The following is a 16,858-nucleotide window of genomic DNA, read 5'->3' on the forward strand; positions in this document are numbered from 1 at the left end:
CCTTTAGAGTACTCAGAGAAAGGCCTGAATCGAGACCCGTTTGAAGGAAACCGAGGACTGAAGGAAGGGAAAAGACCATAGAGAACAAACTGTTGTCATGGCACCATCGGAAAAAGGCCTTCCAACATCTATGATAGATACAAGAAGATGCCGGTTTCCTAGCTTTTATCATGGTCTGTATGACGCTGTGGGAAAAACCTGCACCCTTTAAGACAGCGGCTTCAACGACCATACCATTAAATTCAGAGACCGAGAATTCGAGTGGAAGAGGGGCTCTTGCTATAGAAGATCCAGACGGTTTGGGAGCCTCCAGTGGACAACCGATAGCATGTTCACTAGCTCCGCATACCAGGCCCTCCGAGGCCAATCTGGAGCTACGAGCTAAGAGAACGGGAACCCCCTCTCTGCCTTTATCTTTGTTACAACCCTTGGAATCAACGGAAGAGGCGGAAACAGATAAGGCATCTGGAACCGGGCCCACGAGATCACAAGGGCGTCGCAGCTGACGGCCATCGGGTCCCCAGACCTGGATATGTACTGGGGAACCTTGTGGTTTGTTCGGGAAGCCATGAGGTCGACATCCGGAACGCCCCACCTCTGACACATTTGGTTGAAGACGGCGGGGAGAAGAGCCCACTCGCCTGACAAGCCCCTGACGGCAGAGAAAGTCTGCTTCCCAATTGTCCACTCCTGGAATGTGGACGACTAATATGGAGGGAACATGGTTCTCTGCCCACCGTAAGATCTTTGCCACCTCCCTCATGACCTGCTTGCTGCGAGTCCCTGGTGGTTTATGTAAGCCATGGCCGTGTTGTCCAACTAAATGCGGACCGGTTTTCCCGTGAGGAGAGACTGCCAGCGGAGGAGGGCCAGGAAGATTGCCCTGATCTCCAAGATATTGATCGGGAGAAGGGTCTCTTGAACATTCCAGCGGCCGTGCGCTGTGAGATGGAGAAAGACCGCACCCCACCCCTGAAGACTGGTGCCGGTGGTGATGACCTGCCAGCGGAGTGGGAAAAATGACCTCCCGCACAGAATGGAGGTGGATAACGTCCACCAAGTGAGAGACTGTCTCACATTGAGAGGTAGGCGAACTGGGCAATCTAGGAAAAGTGGGCTCCTTTCCCAGGCAGACAGGAGGGCCAGCTGGGGAGGGTGAGAGTGGAACTGAGCATAAGGTACTGCTTCCATGGAAGTGACCATTTTCCCTAGTATTCTCATACCGAGCCGTAGAGGCAGAGGGGCAGGGCGCTTTAGGGCTTTGATGCCCTGCCGAAGAGAATGGAACTTCTCCTTTGGGAGGAAGACCTGGGCTTGAATGGTGTCGAATTCCATGCCCAGGAAATCGAGAAGTTGGGTCGGAATTAAGGTGGACTTCTCTTTGTTGATTATCCAAGCGAGATGGATTAGCGTGTCCAGAGTGATCTGTAGACTCTGGCTGCAATCCCGGCGAGACGGACCCTGGACCAGGAGGTCGTCGAGATAGGGGATTATGAGGATCCCCTTTGATCGAAGGATGGCCATGACTGCTGCCATTACCTTCGTGAAGACCCTGGGAGCGGATGCCAGGCCGAACGGGAGAGCTGTGAACTGGTAATGTTGTTCCTGGATCGCGAAACGAAGGAACCTCTGATGCTGTACACAAACAGGAATGTGTAGGTACTAGTGATGAGCGAATATACTTGTTACTCGAGATTTCTCGAGCATGCTCGGGGGTCCTCTGAGTATTTTTAGTGCTCGGAGATTTAGTTCTTCTTGCCACAGCTGAATGATTTACATCTGTTAGCCAGTCTAAATACATGTGGGGATTCCCTAGCAACCATGCAACCCCCACATGTACTTTGGCTGGCTAACAGATGTAAATCATTCAGCTGCGGCAAGAAAAACTAAATCTCCGAGCACTAAAAAATACGGGGGACCCCCGAGCATGCTCGAGAAATCTCGAGTATATTCGCTCATCACTAGTAGGTACGCATCCTGAGTGTCCACAGAGCACAGATATTCTCCCGGTTCCATGGAAGCGATCACCGAGCGCAGTGACTCCATTTTGAAGCGTCGAACCCGAAGGTGGCGGTTCAACCACTTGAGATCCAAAATCGGTCGAAGAGAGCCATCTTTTTTCGGAACTACAAACAGATTTGAGTAAAAGCCCAAAAACCGCTCGCGGTAAGGAACTGGGACGATTACCCCTGAGACGAGGAGGGAAGCGATGGCCTGGAGAAGCTCTGGGACATGGGAGGGCTGCTTGGGTGGACGAGAGAGGAAGAAACGTCTTCCTGGGGGGCGAAGAAAATTCTATTTTGCAGCCCGATGTATCGATCTCCCTGACCCAGGCGTCGTCGATCACCGATAACCAAGCCTCCATGAACAGAAGAAGCCTGCCTCCCACCCTGGAAAGATTTTCAGGTGGTGGTGACCCGTCATTTTGAAGAAAATCTGTGCCCTTGAGATCCCGAAGGTTTAGAGGAGCGGCTCTTAGCCCTCCAGTGAGGGTTAGGCCTGAAGGAAGGTTTTCTATGTTCCCCTTGGGCAGAAGAACGGTCCTGTTGAGAGGAACCACCTGAGGAGGTGAAGAACCGAAAGGGGCGAAAGGATTGGGGTCCCTTTCTATTGAAGGGGCACCTAAGTATAGATTGAGGTAGAGAAGTGCGTCCGAGATAATCTGGTCCAGCTTTGTGCCAAAGAGCCTGGAACCCTGGAAAGGCAGACCAGTGAGGGATTTTTTAGAAGCGGGGTCTGCGTTCCACGCTTTCAGCCAAAGGACTCAACGAATGGCAATGATGTTGCTGTTTGCCCTTGCGGTGCAAGCAGCCACATCCAGGGAGGCATTTAAGAGGTATTCCCTGCGTGGGCAATGTGGTCCGCTAAATCCGCTAGCTCCTCAGAAGGGGCCAAAGCTACGATGCCCCTGCTGGATCTTGGCCCAGGCTGATACGGCTTTCGCCAACCAAGAGGAGGCGAAATTGGGGCAGAGAGAGGCGCCGGACGCTTCAAAGGCTGATTTGGTTAAAGCCTCAATTTGCCTGTCCGTAGCATCCTTTAGAGACGTCGCATCAGGAATGGACAGAACTGTCTGCGAAGATAATGTTGACACAGGCGGATCTACTTTCGGTGATTCGGACCACTTGCTCACAAGGTCTGAATCAAAAGGGTATAAGATGTCCAGACGTTTTCTTCCAGGAAAACATTTTCCGGGATGTTCCCAGTGTCTATAGAGGTGGTGTTCTCAAATTCTTTGTGATTGGGAAAAACTCTAGAGGGACGTTTCACCATTTGTATGAAACGGAGTCGTCCTGAGAAGTTGCATCTTCCTCCTTAAGTTCAAGGGTTTGAATAATAGCCGAAATAAGGCTATCTACCATATCCTGCGTCCCGGAGGACTGATCTGCATCCGAGTTAGACTCCGACTGAGAAGCTACATCCGAGCCAACGTCCGCCTCCAAGGAGGGGGGAATGGGTAGAGCGGGGTATTCTGGATGACGCAGTGGGATCCGGTGAACTGGATGAGGAGCTAGACAGAGTCCCCTTCTTGGATCTTTTCTCAAGTCTGTCCCTGTGAGAGTCGTGGTCAGGAGCGAGCGAATCGGCGTGTGAGGCGTTCGTGGTACTGGTGGCAGCAGATGGAAGCGGAATGAGTTCCAGCACTTGTACCAGGGACTGAGACACTTTGGTCAGGTCAGAGACTGACTGAGACAAGGCAACAGCCCACTCCGGGGGAGTGCACTCATCCCGAGTATTAGGGACTTCCTGAGGGACAGACATGGTGGAAGGACTGCAGGACAGACAGAAAAGAGATGGCTGGCCTGAAGCCCACTTTCTCTCACAGCCTGCACAAGCGTAGTGAGTCACCGTAGGGATATAGCCCGGGAGCCTCTGCAGGGTTGGGCATAGGTAGAGACTGAGTGACACCTGTAGCAGGATGCCAAGGCAGAGATACTGCTGAGGGGAGAAGTACAGGCCATGGGAGGAGTGCAGAGCCTACCAGACACCGAGCAATGAGCGGCAGCACAGGAAGCTGTGTACCCCGCCTGGAAGACCTCGTGGCAACGCGACACGAACGGTGAGGGAAGCTGTCCTGAACCGATAGCTGCGGGCTTCCTGTAATTGGCGTGAAGTTCGGTCGTGCAGAAAAGGGGGCGTGGCCCGGCCACAAGGCGAAACCGACGCCCTGATAGGCTGAAGTGCCCGAAGGGGCGTGTCCCGCCCGAGTGTCCAATCTAAGCTCTGGGACCAGGAGGAGGCGTGCCCAGTGCTGTGAAGAGCCGGAGTCTGGTTAGGCCAGAGAGAAGGGGCGTGGCCTGCCAGAAAACACTGTGCTGAGGAAAAGAGGCAGTGAATCGTGCGCAGCGAAGGAGAAAAAAGGTGCGAGATTTGAATAAATGGCTGCAAAATGTCCTATGGCTGCCCTAGGTGAATGCTGCAGCGGCGAGTGGTGCGGGCGGGCGATGGAGGGGGGTCTGTACCTGCTTGAAGATCCGTCCCGGTGCAGAAGACAGCGTCAACCCCTTATGAGAAGGGGGGAGGTCACCACCGGTGACCACCGTCTTCCTCTCAGCCCTCTCCGAGGAGAGGGGTGAGGAGGGGAAAAGGTGAGGACTGGCCACCAAGAAGTCACCCTGAAACACCCATAAGGGTGACAGAAGACAAAGTCCTGTCAGCGGGTCCAAGATTGGGTGATGCGGGAAGTACCACACTGCTCTCTCGGTCGCTTAAATGTGGGAAAAACAGGGACCCGTAGAGATAAGTCTGAAGAAGAAAGGGAAAATGATTAATAAATTCACAACAACCCTGTAAAGAAAATAAAGCGGATCTGGTGGTTAGATCCAGGTCTGCCTCCTATAGACACTAAACAAAAAACTGAGTTGACTTGTGCCTGTTGGAGGGTGTATACTGCCGGGGAGGAGTTATTTTTTCCTTATTTGCATAGTGTCAGCCTCCTAGCGACAGCAGCATACACCCATGGTTACCTGTGTCCCCCAATGAAGCGAGAAAGAAATCACAATTTTTTTATTTTAATTCTTTTTTTTTACCAATTATATGGTTCCCAGGGCCTGGAGGAGAGTCTCCTCTCCTCCACCCTGGGTACCAACCGCACATGATCCAGTTACTTCCCGTATGGTGGGCATAGCGCCATGCAGAAAATAGAATTATTCTTACCGTTAATTCGGTTTCTAGGAGCCTTCCACGACAGGCCAGGAGGTTGTCTCCATTCCCTAATGGGGGACAGGAAGCACAAGAGGTTAAAAACCCCTCCCACCTCCCATTAACCAGTGACTTACAACTGAACCCATAGCACCGGTTACCTTTTAGGTTCTCAGAAAAAATATCCAAGAACATCGGGAGGGAGTTAATGTTGTCGTGGAAGGCTCCTAGAAACCGAATTAATGGTAAGAATAATTCTATTTTCTCTAGTAGCCTTCCACGACAGCCCAGGAGGAATGCCAACCAATTCTGTATTTAGGGAGGGACCACAGCCTGAAGAATCTTCCGGCCAAAGACAAGATCCCGGTTGGACCAGAAGTCCAATCTATAATGCTTAGTAAAAGTGTGCAGAGAAGACCATGTTGCAGCCCTGCAAATCTGCTCTGTTGAAGCACCAGCCCTTTCAGCCCAAGAGACGGAAGTAGATCTGGTGGAATGTGCCTTTAGGCCCACAGGAACCGCAATATTCTGAGCTAGATATGCTTCAGTAATGGCCTTTTTTTATCCAGTTGGCAGTGGTACTCTTCGCTACCTTTTTGCCCTTGTTTCGGCCAGATAGATGAACGAAGAGATTTTTGTCAATTCTGAAGGATTTAGTTTGTTCCAAGTAGTGTAATACTATGCGCCGTACATCCAAGGTATGAAATCTGTGTTCTTCCGGATTTGAAGTATTGTGACAGGATGGGAGGACTATATCCTGTGATCGGTGAAATTCTGACACTACTTTTGGAAGAAAACATGGATCTGGTCGGAACACAATGGAATCATCCCTTATGGTAAGATAAGGTTCTCTAATTGAAAGGGCTTGTATTTCCCCCACTCGTCTTGCAGTAGAAATTGCAACTAAGAAGGCGGTCTTGCAGGACAGAAGCTGTGAGGAACAAGATAACAGCTCAAATGGAGGAGCCATAAGGCCCTTTAGAACTATGTTTAAGTCCCATGATGGTATAAAGATTTGTTGTCTTGGACAATGTCTTGATGCTGAGACCATAAACCTTTTTATCCAACGATGACCTGCAAGGTCTTGGTTCGAAGACAGAACTCAAAGCTGACACTTGAACTTTTAAGGTACTTGGCATCAGCCCCAACTCCAATCCTTTTTGTAGAAAATCTAATATTTGTGAGATATTAGGATGGAAAGGGTCAGGGTTATGAGGATGACACCACGAGGAGAACCTCTTCCAAATTTTGCAATATATAGCATTGGTGACAGGTTTTCTAGATTTCTGTAAGGTAGAGATTACGGACTCTGAAAGACCTTTAGCTCTTAATACCTAGGCTTCAATAGCCAGGCTGCCAGCTTGAATTTTTGCGGGTTCGGATGATAAAAGGGGCCCTGGAAGAGTAGATCTTCTGATGTATGAAAAAAGACTGGACCATCCACTTTCAATTCTCTGATGAGGTGATACCAGCTCCTCTTTGGCCATGCCGGAGCCAGAAGGAAAGTCGGGACCTGATCGTCTCGGATCTTCCGGAGGGTCTTTGCAAGTAACGGTATTGGAGGAAACATGTATGCTAGTTGGAACCTCCATGTATGAGCAAAGGCGTCTACTCCTTGAGACCTGTCCTTGGGGTCTAGAGAGAAATAGTTCTTGACATGTGCATTGTGGCTTGATGCAAGAAGATCTATGTCGGGGAGTCCCCATCTGTCCATCAATATTCTGAAAACATCCGTCTTCAGGCTCCATTCTCCTGGTTGTAAATCGTGACGACTTAGGAGATCCGCATTAACGTTTACTGACCCTTTGAGGTGTATTGCTGATAGTGAGAGATGTTTCTCTGCCCAGCAAAAAATTCTGTTTGATATTGCTCTCAATTGGTTGAACTTCAGACTCCCCTGTTGTTTTAGATGCGCTACACTCGTCATATTGTCCGAGTAGACTCTGACATGTTGACCTACAATCAGACTGCTGGCAGCTAGAAGGGCCTTCTCCACTGCCATCAATTCTCTGAAGTTGGAAGAATTGGAGCTTTCTTTCCGATTCCAGTGACCTTGGAATGGGATTTGCGAGACAACTGCTCCCCAGCCTTTTTGACTGGCATCCGTTGTCACTGTTACCAGCGGATTTTGGATCCAGTCCACTCCTTTTTGCAAGTTTGTTTGGATCGCCCACCAGGTTAACGAAGCTTTTACTTTCCCTGGAGTGTACACTCTTCTGTTCAGGAAATTTGGATTTCCGTTCCAGTTGCCTAGGATATGTGCCTGCAGAACTCTGGAGTGGCCTTGAGCCCACTGAACTGATTGTATACAAGCCGTCATTGACCCCAGAAGAGACATTGCAGTCCGCAGAGTAGGAGACCATTGCTTTTTGAAGTCTAGGACCTTGGATATCAGGTTCCTCTGGTGTTCCTCTGGTAGGAAAGATTTTTGATTTCCCGAGTCCAAAATGACTCCGAGGAATTTTATCACCTTTGATGGTAATAGATGAGACTTCTTCAGATTGGGTATCCAACCCAAAAGCTGTAGCATGCAGAGTTTTGGAAATTCTCTGATTGAGAATTTCGGCGGAAGGACCAATTATTAAAAGGACGTCCAAGTACGGCACTATAGCGACGTCTTGGTTCCTGATATGAGATACAGATTCCGCCATGACTCTGGAGAAAACCCTTGGGGCCGAGGAGATCCCGAAGGGGAGAACATTGTATTGGAAATGAAAGATTTTGTGATTGAACTGGACCGCAAATCTTAGATATCTCCTGTGACGAGGATGCATTGTAATATGGAAATAGGCATCCTTGAGGTCTATTGTTGCCATATATGAATGAGGAGCTATCAGAGGGATGGCTGTTTTTACCGACTCCATTTTCAATTTGTGGTAAGTAATGTATTGGTTGAGAGCTTTTAGATTTATTATGATCCGAGCTTGCCCGGAAGGCTTTTTTACCATAAAGATACGGGAATAATGCCCCTTTCCTTGCTCGTTTACCGGGACCATCGAAATAGCTCTCGAGTTTAGTAAATCTTGTAACCCTGACATAATCAGTTTTTGAGTCTCCCGAGATGACGGGGAGGTGACTCTTAAGATCCTGGGAGGAGTCGCATCGAACTCCATCAGAAGACCCTGTTGGATAACACTCACTAACCAAGGGTTGTTGGAGATAATTTGCCAACTGTGAATGAAGTTCGAAAGACTCCCCCCCCCCCCCCCCCCACCGGATCGGAGTCATTGTTTTTCTTGTTGTGTTTGTTGGGGAATAAGGATATTTTTAGGTTTCCCCTTGGCATAACTCCACCATCCGGTTTTTCCTTTTCCCTTAACTTGGGAGGGCTGGGACTGGGAGGCTTGAAAAAAACGCTTCCTGGGAGGTCTTTGTTCAGGAAGAGTTTTCTTTCTGTCCCTGGCTTTTTCCAGGATGTCATCTAATGAGGGCCCAAACACATAGTCACCCTTAAAGGGAATGGAACAGAGTTTTATCTTTGAAGTGACATCTCCACTCCACATTTTTAGCCAGAGAGCTCTTCTGGCTGAACTTGTCTGGACTAAAGATCTGGCGGCCACACGGATGGATTCCAGTGAGGCGTCCGCAAGAAAACCAGTTGCTCTATGTAAAATAGGCAAGGAGTCCAAAACTTCCTCTCTCGGAGTACCCTGAGAGATGTAGTTTCCTAGCTCTTCTATCCAGCGGAAGAGAGACCGGGCCACGCAGGTGGATGCAATATTGAATCTGAGGGCCGAGGTAGACGTTTCCCAGGACTTTTTGAGAAGGCTCTCAATCTTCCTATCTAAGGGGTCCTTTAACTGGGAGGAGTCTTCGAACGGCAGAGCCGTCTTCTTTGCCACTCTAGCCACCTGAACATCTATTTTTGGGATGTTCCATTTAATTGAATCCTCATCCAGAGCAAACCGATGTTTAAAGTCTGAGGGGGTAGTTAGCCGTTTCTCAGGCAGTTCCCACTCATTATTGATCATGTCTATATTACTTTTATGTACGGGAAAACCAGGTTGTTTTTCAGTATGTATGCCGAATAACTCGTCTTGTATAGACTGAGGAATGAGTTCCTCCTATAGCCCCATAGTATTCCTCACTGCGGATACCAATTCCTCAATGTATTCAGAGGAAAAAAGATATTTTCTGATTTCCGCAGATTTATGGGGTAAAACTTCTTCCCATTTGACTAAAGATGACGTATAAGAACCTTCAGACTCTGACCCAGAATATTCCTGGATCTTTCTCTTTTTGGGAAGTGATGGACCAGGTGAGGATGGTGGTGGCGGTGGAGGGGGGGCGAGCGTGGCCAAAGAGGTCTGGACCTCTTGTCTAACCAGGGAACGTATTTCTTCAATTAGTGAAGGGTGTTCCGCCCGGATTACTTTGTCCGTACAGGGTTGGCACAACTTTTTCTCCCAATTTAAGGGCATTTTCACATTACAGGTAGCACATTTGCGTTTAGTAACGGTTTTATGGCCAGGCTTGTCTCCCTGAAATGAGAGAGGAAGCGGTATAAGAAGGTATACTTGAATCTACCTTTAAATGGGACCCATCCCTGCCACACTTACTGGGCTCTGCAGCTGCAGGGCAAGACGAATCCATGCTTAAGCAGGCTTACCTGAGACGTCTTCGCAGCTTATATAGAAAATAAGACTGCACCAGCACGTGGCAATTAGCCGCCCCTTCCCCTCCGCAGTCCCAGACAGGAGTGCGAGGAAGCAGCGTGCCTCACACGCCGTTCGGTAGTCCATAACGCCGGACAGATATCGCTCCTATGCAGGAGCGCCGACCCGAAAGCAAAGGCACATGACTTCTGGGTCACCGAACAGCGCGCACAGGAGGGGGAGATGCCGGAGAGCTCAGGGAGGCCTCCGGGATGGGATCACCGGCCCGCTTTATCCCCGCAAGGGGACACAGGAGGACCGGGAATGCGGTCCCGAATCCGAAGAGACGGGAACATAACGGAGGAGGAAGCCCTGGGGGCCCGACCACCAATGCCCGGCTAAGATAAATAAGGTACACTGCCAGAGTCGGCCGTGCAGCGCACCAGGAACCTCTCCATGCCCCATGGGGGACAGGAAAGACACTGGTTAATGGGAGGTGGGAGGGGATTTTAACCTCTTGTGCTTCCTGTCCCCCATTAGGGTATGGAGACAACCTCCTGGGCTGTCATGGAAGGCTACTAGAGAAAGTAAGTGGATCAATGCATTCCTATGTGTGCGGAATCCCCGCGATTCCACACAAAGAATGAACATGCTGCGTTTTTTTCCGGAATGCGATTCCGCTGCGGAAAAAAAATGTAACATGTGCACAAAAACCGCGGATTGCATTCTAATAATAGGATGCTTAATGTATGCTTTTTTTCGCGGTTTTATCGCGTTTTTTTCGCTATAAAAATCCTGAACTTGTGCACACAGCCTATTAATAGAGACCTTCATTTAAAACTGCATTTTGTGTTTATTTGTGTTATCTTTGTCCAATATTTAAATTTGTTTGGTGATCTGAAACATTTAAGTGTGAAAAACATGCAAAATAACAGGAAATCAGGAAGTGGGCAAACACTTTTTCACACAACTTTATATATTTTTTTAGTCAGCTGTAAATACAGAAATTATGCTTTCCATGTGTATTTTCTATGTGTTCACACAGGGCGTTTTTGCAGCTTTTTTTTTTCTGCAGCAAAACCTGATCATCTTGGCAGGAAAGAAGCTGCGTCAAAAAACCAATGTGTGTGCCTGAGATTTCTGAAATCTCATAGGCTTTGCTGGTACTGTAAAAAGCAGCTGAAAATTTGCATAAAAAAGGCAGCAAAAACGTCCTGTGTGAACTTACCCTTAATGTTTTAAAGAAAATAACCTTTCAGGGCTAATGAGTGGGCATTCTCCTCCAGGTGCAATGTTTGCTCCCACCTTTGTCTAAACTGCTGTCAGTCAGATGTCTCCTCTCTTCTGATCTCACTCCTCACACAACAAGCACTATTGGCAATAGAGAAAAATGGGGAAGCTGTAAATTGGCTCTAAATTGGTTGCAGGTATCAGAGGATGTTTTCAGAACAATTACTGAGAGCCTGAAGGTAGGTAAACGGGAACTACAGGAAGTATTCTTCTAAAAGCCTTTAAAATGAAAAGGTTATTCTCAAATGTTGCTGGGATAGGCCATCACTTCATGATTCTTCAAAGGTCTGATCTCTGGGCCCTCAAGTATTCCTGAAAATGAAGGGCCACGGCACTGATTAAAACGCAACCTCACCAGGTCCCCCCCCCCCCATCTAAAGTGAGGTCTCCACCATAAAGGTCTTTTTTTTTTTTTAACAGCACGGAGGAATGCTGTAAAAAAGGCCCCAATCCAGTCTGCAGATCCCAAAATAGACCTTTTATTATACTCATAACTGAGAGGTCCAGTACGATGGGCATTGCTGGTAATGATCCGGCACCTCCTCTCTTCTTGCGTTTGCTGTCCTCCTTCCCTTCCTCGTGTGGATGATGTCCCCATCATGCTCCTGCGCAGGTGCACCTCTCTCTGTCCTGCTGAGGGCAGAGCAAAGTACTATACTGTGCAAACACTAGGAAGGGCCAAAGAGAGCTGATGACCCATAGGTAAAGCCAGAACGTGTGCAGGACAGTACTTTGCTCTGCCCACGACATGGTAGAGAGAATTGTGCCTGTGTGGAGCGTGATGGGGACACTGTGGATGACGAAGGATGTGTCATCCACATGAAGCAGGAAAGGGGGACAGCGATCACAAGAAGATAGGCAGAACAGAGTTAAGACCAGCGACGCCCATGGGACCAGACCACCCTATCTGTGAGCATAATAAAAGGTCTTTTTGGGGATATTCAGACTAGATTGAGGACTTTTTTTTTTTTTTTTTACAGCATTTCGGTATACTATATAAAAGCCATAATGGTGGTGGACGTACTTTGTATGAGGAAAACCTGTTGGCAGGTTCCCTTTAAGGGGAACTATAGAAGCTAGATATCGGTCAGCCAAAAACTTATTTGGCTGGCAGCTATCGACCCGACTCCCCACATGCAAATGCTTAGAAGACGGTTCATGCATTTTAAATGAGTAGAGTCAAGTTGGCTGCTGCTAGGTACCTTTTTTCAATTGTTGTGGAGCAATGGGAGATCTCCATATAGAGTACATTAGGTGGTCGGTCAGTCCCGCAAAAATTAGTGGGTTTGGCTGACTACAGTCTAATGTATATGGAAGCTGTACCTTTGCAGATCCTTCCATGTTTTCTTTGTCACCACTTTAACCCCCTTAACGTCCAATGACGGGCATAGTCCATTATTGGACGCCTCCCCCTGTTTGGTGTGCGGGCACCGGCACATGACAGCTGATCTGATCAGCTGACACGTGCCCCTAACAGCCGCGGGTAGAATCGCGATTTACCCATGGCTGTTAACATGTTAAATGTCGCTGTCAAATAAGAGCATTATTATCAGCTCCCATCGGCGCTCGTGTCACATGACTGTGGGTCGCCATGACAACTAGAGGTCTCCTGGAGACCACTATGGTTGAATTGCTATAAGAGCCGCCTAGTGGTCGGTCGGCGCTCATTGCAAGTGAGTAATTCTGCTACATACAGGTGATCTGATCATCGCCTTTATGTAGCAGAGCCCATAGATTTATGTCAGCTTCTAGTCTCCCGTGGAGACTATTGAAGCATGCCAAAAGAAAAAAAAAAAAAAAGAAGTTTTTAAAAATATAAAAAAAAGTATAAAAGTTCAGATCACCCATCTTTTGTCCCATTTAAAATATAACAAACAAAAAAAAACAGACATACACGTTTGGTATCGCTGAGTTCAGAATCGCCCGATCTATCGATGAAAAAAAGATTAACCTGATCATTAAACGGCGCAGCGAGAAAAAAAGTCAAAACTCCTGAATTACATTTTTTTGGTCGCCGCGACAATGCATTAAAATGCAATAACGGGCAATCAAAAGATTGTATCTGCACCAAAATGGTAGCATTAAAAACATCAGCTCGGCAAGCAAAAAAATAAGCCCTCACCCAAACCGAGATCACGAAAAATGGAGACGCTACGGGTATCAGAAAATGGCGCAGTCTTTTTTTAACCCTCCGTCACATACAACTGATCTGACAGGCGCTTCTCTTTTACTTTCATTTCTCCTTCCTCACCAGATTGTGAGGAAACCCCCTCCCTCCAGGTAGTCTCCTGTCTCTTGAAGGTCTGTGAAACCTGATATCACAGTTGGATTTCAGAGCTTCAGGGGAGAGGATATAGCTGCACAGATCTCTCAGGCTCATTGTATGTGAATACGTCACATTCAGTAAGGTTGGTATTTTATGTTTTTATTCATCACAATAGTTTATTTAGCTTGTTTTATGAATGTATAGCACAAAATGTGAGGATATTTCATAGAAATAAGGGAGATTTTATAAAAGAAAGTGTGCTGCTCAGGCATATACAGTAGTTCCCTAACATATTCCTTCTCTTGCTTCAGATTATCTGCTGAAATGGAGAGGAAAATGTACAATTTATCCAAACAACTTGATGTTGAGGAAGTAACAAACATGCTGTTAGATGATAGAGACCTCACACTGAATGAGGATTTAGGAGAGGAAAGTGAGATTGATTCTCATGATGAGGTGGAAGAATGTGTCCTGGATTCTGAAACAGAGCAAGATGGTGACAGTGGTGAGGATGAAGAAGTTGGATCATATTATATTGGAAAAGATAAAAATACTAAATGGAACAAGAAGCCATTCCAGAAAAAACGTAGGGAACCTTTAAACATTATTACTCACCTTCCTGCAGTAATAGGAACTGCACGTAATGCAAAAACTGCAGTTGAATGCTGGAACAGTATATTTACAGATGACATTCTGGACTCTATTGTCACATATACCAACCAATATATAGACATTATAAAGGACAAGTACATCTGCAACAGAACCATCAAGCCCACAGATGAAATAGAACTGCGTGCTTTTTTTGGATTACTGTACCTTGCAGGAGCTTATAGGGCAAATAGACAAAGTTTGGAGGAACTTTGGGGTAAAGATGGGGATGGAGTTGAAAAATTTAGCCTTGTTATGTCCATAAACAGATTCAAGATTCTAATTCGTTGCCTTCAGTTTGACGACAGAACTACCCGAACCGAACGCAAAACACATGACCGACTTGCTCCAATTCGTGATATATTTCAAAGATTTGTTGTAAACTGTAAACAAAGTTATTACCCTGGAGAGAATCTCACTATTGACGAAATGCTCCCTGGTTTTCGTGGTAGATGTGCCTTTCGTCAATATATTCCATCAAAGCCAAACAAATATGGGATAAAAATTTATGCCCTTGTTGATGCCAGTAAGACCTACACTTACAACCTGGAAGTTTATGCAGGAAAACAACCAGAAGGTCCTTACTGTGTGAGCAACAAACCCATTGATGTTGTAAAAAGACTGGCTGAACCCTTATTTGGATCGGGTCGCAATATTACAGCTGACAATTGGTTTACAAGTTGTGATCTGATTGATTATCTGAAAATTCAGAAGCTGTCATATGTGGGAACTGTAAGAAAAAACAAAAGGGAATTGCCGCCACAGTTTGTAAGTGTGAAAGAGAGACAACAGTACAGCAGTATGTTTGCATTCCATAATGGAAAGGCTTTAGTTTCCTATGTACCACATGCCAAAAAAATCGTACTTCTTCTATCAACACTTCATGATGATGCTGCCATCAATCCTGGGACTGGGGCAGAAAAAAACCCGGAGATAATTACATTTTACAATGCCACCAAAGGGGGTGTGGATACAGCAGATCAGATGTGCTCCACTTTCAACGTCAGCAGAAACATCAAACGCTGGCCAATGGTCATATTTTTTGCTATGTTGAATTTGGGTGGTATAAATTCACAAGTAATTTATCTTGAAAACAAGCTTGAACCACTCCGTAGACGATTGTATCTGAAAAAATTGGCCCATGAACTAGTACTTGGAGAGCTACGCAGGAGAAGCGTGAAAACAATCGGTATCCCCTCTCGCCTTCAAGTTCAGCTCAAAAGGTTCCGCCCAGAAGATGATGGTGAAAAGTCACCATCTGCACCACCTCACAAAAGAAGGAGATGCACCACCTGCCAAACGGAAAGCGGAACCAGAAGGCTTTCAAATTATGAATGTCTCAAATGTCATAAAGCAATTTGCCTGACACATGCAAAAATGGTGTGTAATTCTTGCTATTTGCTCTGCAAGTGTGACTTTTCTGGGGAAACCTCAGCATCTACTTCTGATTGAATATGTTTTTAATAGTACTTAAGGTACCTTAAAATTAAGTTTGTGTTCAAAAATTTTCTTTGTACATTTTTTTTAGAGAGTCGAACTGGGGACTATTTGGCGGGAGTTTTGAAAAGTTTGTATTTCATAGTTATTAGTTTTATGTTAAGTAAATGTTTTTTTTTGCAACTGATTATGTGTAGTCTCTTTTATTACATCCCTATGAAGGTCACTGATCACTTTTAGAGCACTGAAATTGCAAACATTAGATATTATAGGTATTTTTCCAGCAGGCGCCTGACAGGCACATTGTATGTGAACTCGTTAGTCCGAATATTGTATGTGACGGAGGGTTAAACAAAATTTTTCACCACTTAGATAAAAAAGAACCTAGACATGTTTGGTGTATATGAACTCGTAATGACCTGGAGAATCATAATATCAGGTCAGTTTTAGCATTTAATGAACCTAGTAAAAAAAGCTAAGCAAAAAACAAGTGTGGGAGTGCACTTTTTTTGTAATTTCACCGCACTTGGAATTTTTTTTCCCGTTTTCGAGTACACTACATGGTAAAACCAATGGTGTTGTTCAAAAGTACAACTTGTCCCGCAAAAAAACAAGCCCTCACATGGCCATTTTGACCAAAAAATAAAAAGGTTATCGCCGTGGGAAGAAGGGGAGCAAAAATTAAAACAGAAATACCCCTGGTCCTTAAATCCTTTAACTTTCCCATGTTATCATTCCTGTATGTGCCCTTATTACATTCACTGCTTTCTGATCATTTCTAAAATCATTGAAAATTTTCCCAGGCAATACAATTAGATTAAAAGAAAAATCTCCACAATGTTCGGTTTTCTTCAAATAAATTTTATATCTTACATTTATATATATATATATATATACTCATATATTTTTATATATATATTAAAATTGCACATCTTTTTATAAAAACTTTTTCCAAATAAACAACTAGGGAAAACACAATAAAAGAGAAAATGCAACATTAACACATGTCCATGTAACAGAACACTGGGTTGGTTTAACAGCTGACCCTTCAGGGTGGAGGAACCTCCTGTTATAGGTGGGTTCTGAGATTAGGGACACACCATCATGTTCCCTTCAGTAAATAAATGTCTTAAGCAAATTAGTCCAGGTAGATTAAAGTTGTGCATTTGACATTTGATGCACCTCCACAAAGGTGTTACGTCATCGCCTGCAAAAAAAAACAGAGAGAGAGAAACGGAAATCAAATCTAAAGTAGAAAAAATATGAAGTTTTCGTAAAATTAAAGTGGACTTGTCAAGGGGATTTATACCTTGAATATGACTTTTTTTTTTTTTTTTAACAAATGTCTTAATTTTTTTTCACTCCTGTAATTAAAAAAAGCAACCCACAAATCTATACAATGTTTTATCAGTATAATCGTACTAACCTGTTCGTTATTCTCACAGTGCAATGGACGTTGTAATAACTAAACCCAATAGCG

At 45.7% G+C, this 16,858-nt stretch overlaps 1 protein-coding gene across 1 annotated transcript in view; it reads right to left on the reverse strand.

The window, feature by feature from the left end:
• Nucleotides 1-16,218: 16,218 nt before the first annotated feature.
• TNK2 (tyrosine kinase non receptor 2) overlaps nt 16,219-16,858 on the reverse strand; it is a 348,026-nt gene continuing 347,386 nt past the window's right edge. The window contains exon 16 of the mRNA XM_069727059.1: nt 16,219-16,585. Within this exon, the coding sequence (XP_069583160.1) occupies nt 16,579-16,585 (7 nt within the window). The 3' untranslated portion in view covers nt 16,219-16,578. The remainder of the gene's footprint in view (nt 16,586-16,858) is intronic.

The sequence above is a fragment of the Ranitomeya imitator genome, chromosome 5 (assembly GCF_032444005.1).
Source record: "Ranitomeya imitator isolate aRanImi1 chromosome 5, aRanImi1.pri, whole genome shotgun sequence".
NCBI classification, from domain to species: domain Eukaryota; kingdom Metazoa; phylum Chordata; class Amphibia; order Anura; family Dendrobatidae; genus Ranitomeya; species Ranitomeya imitator.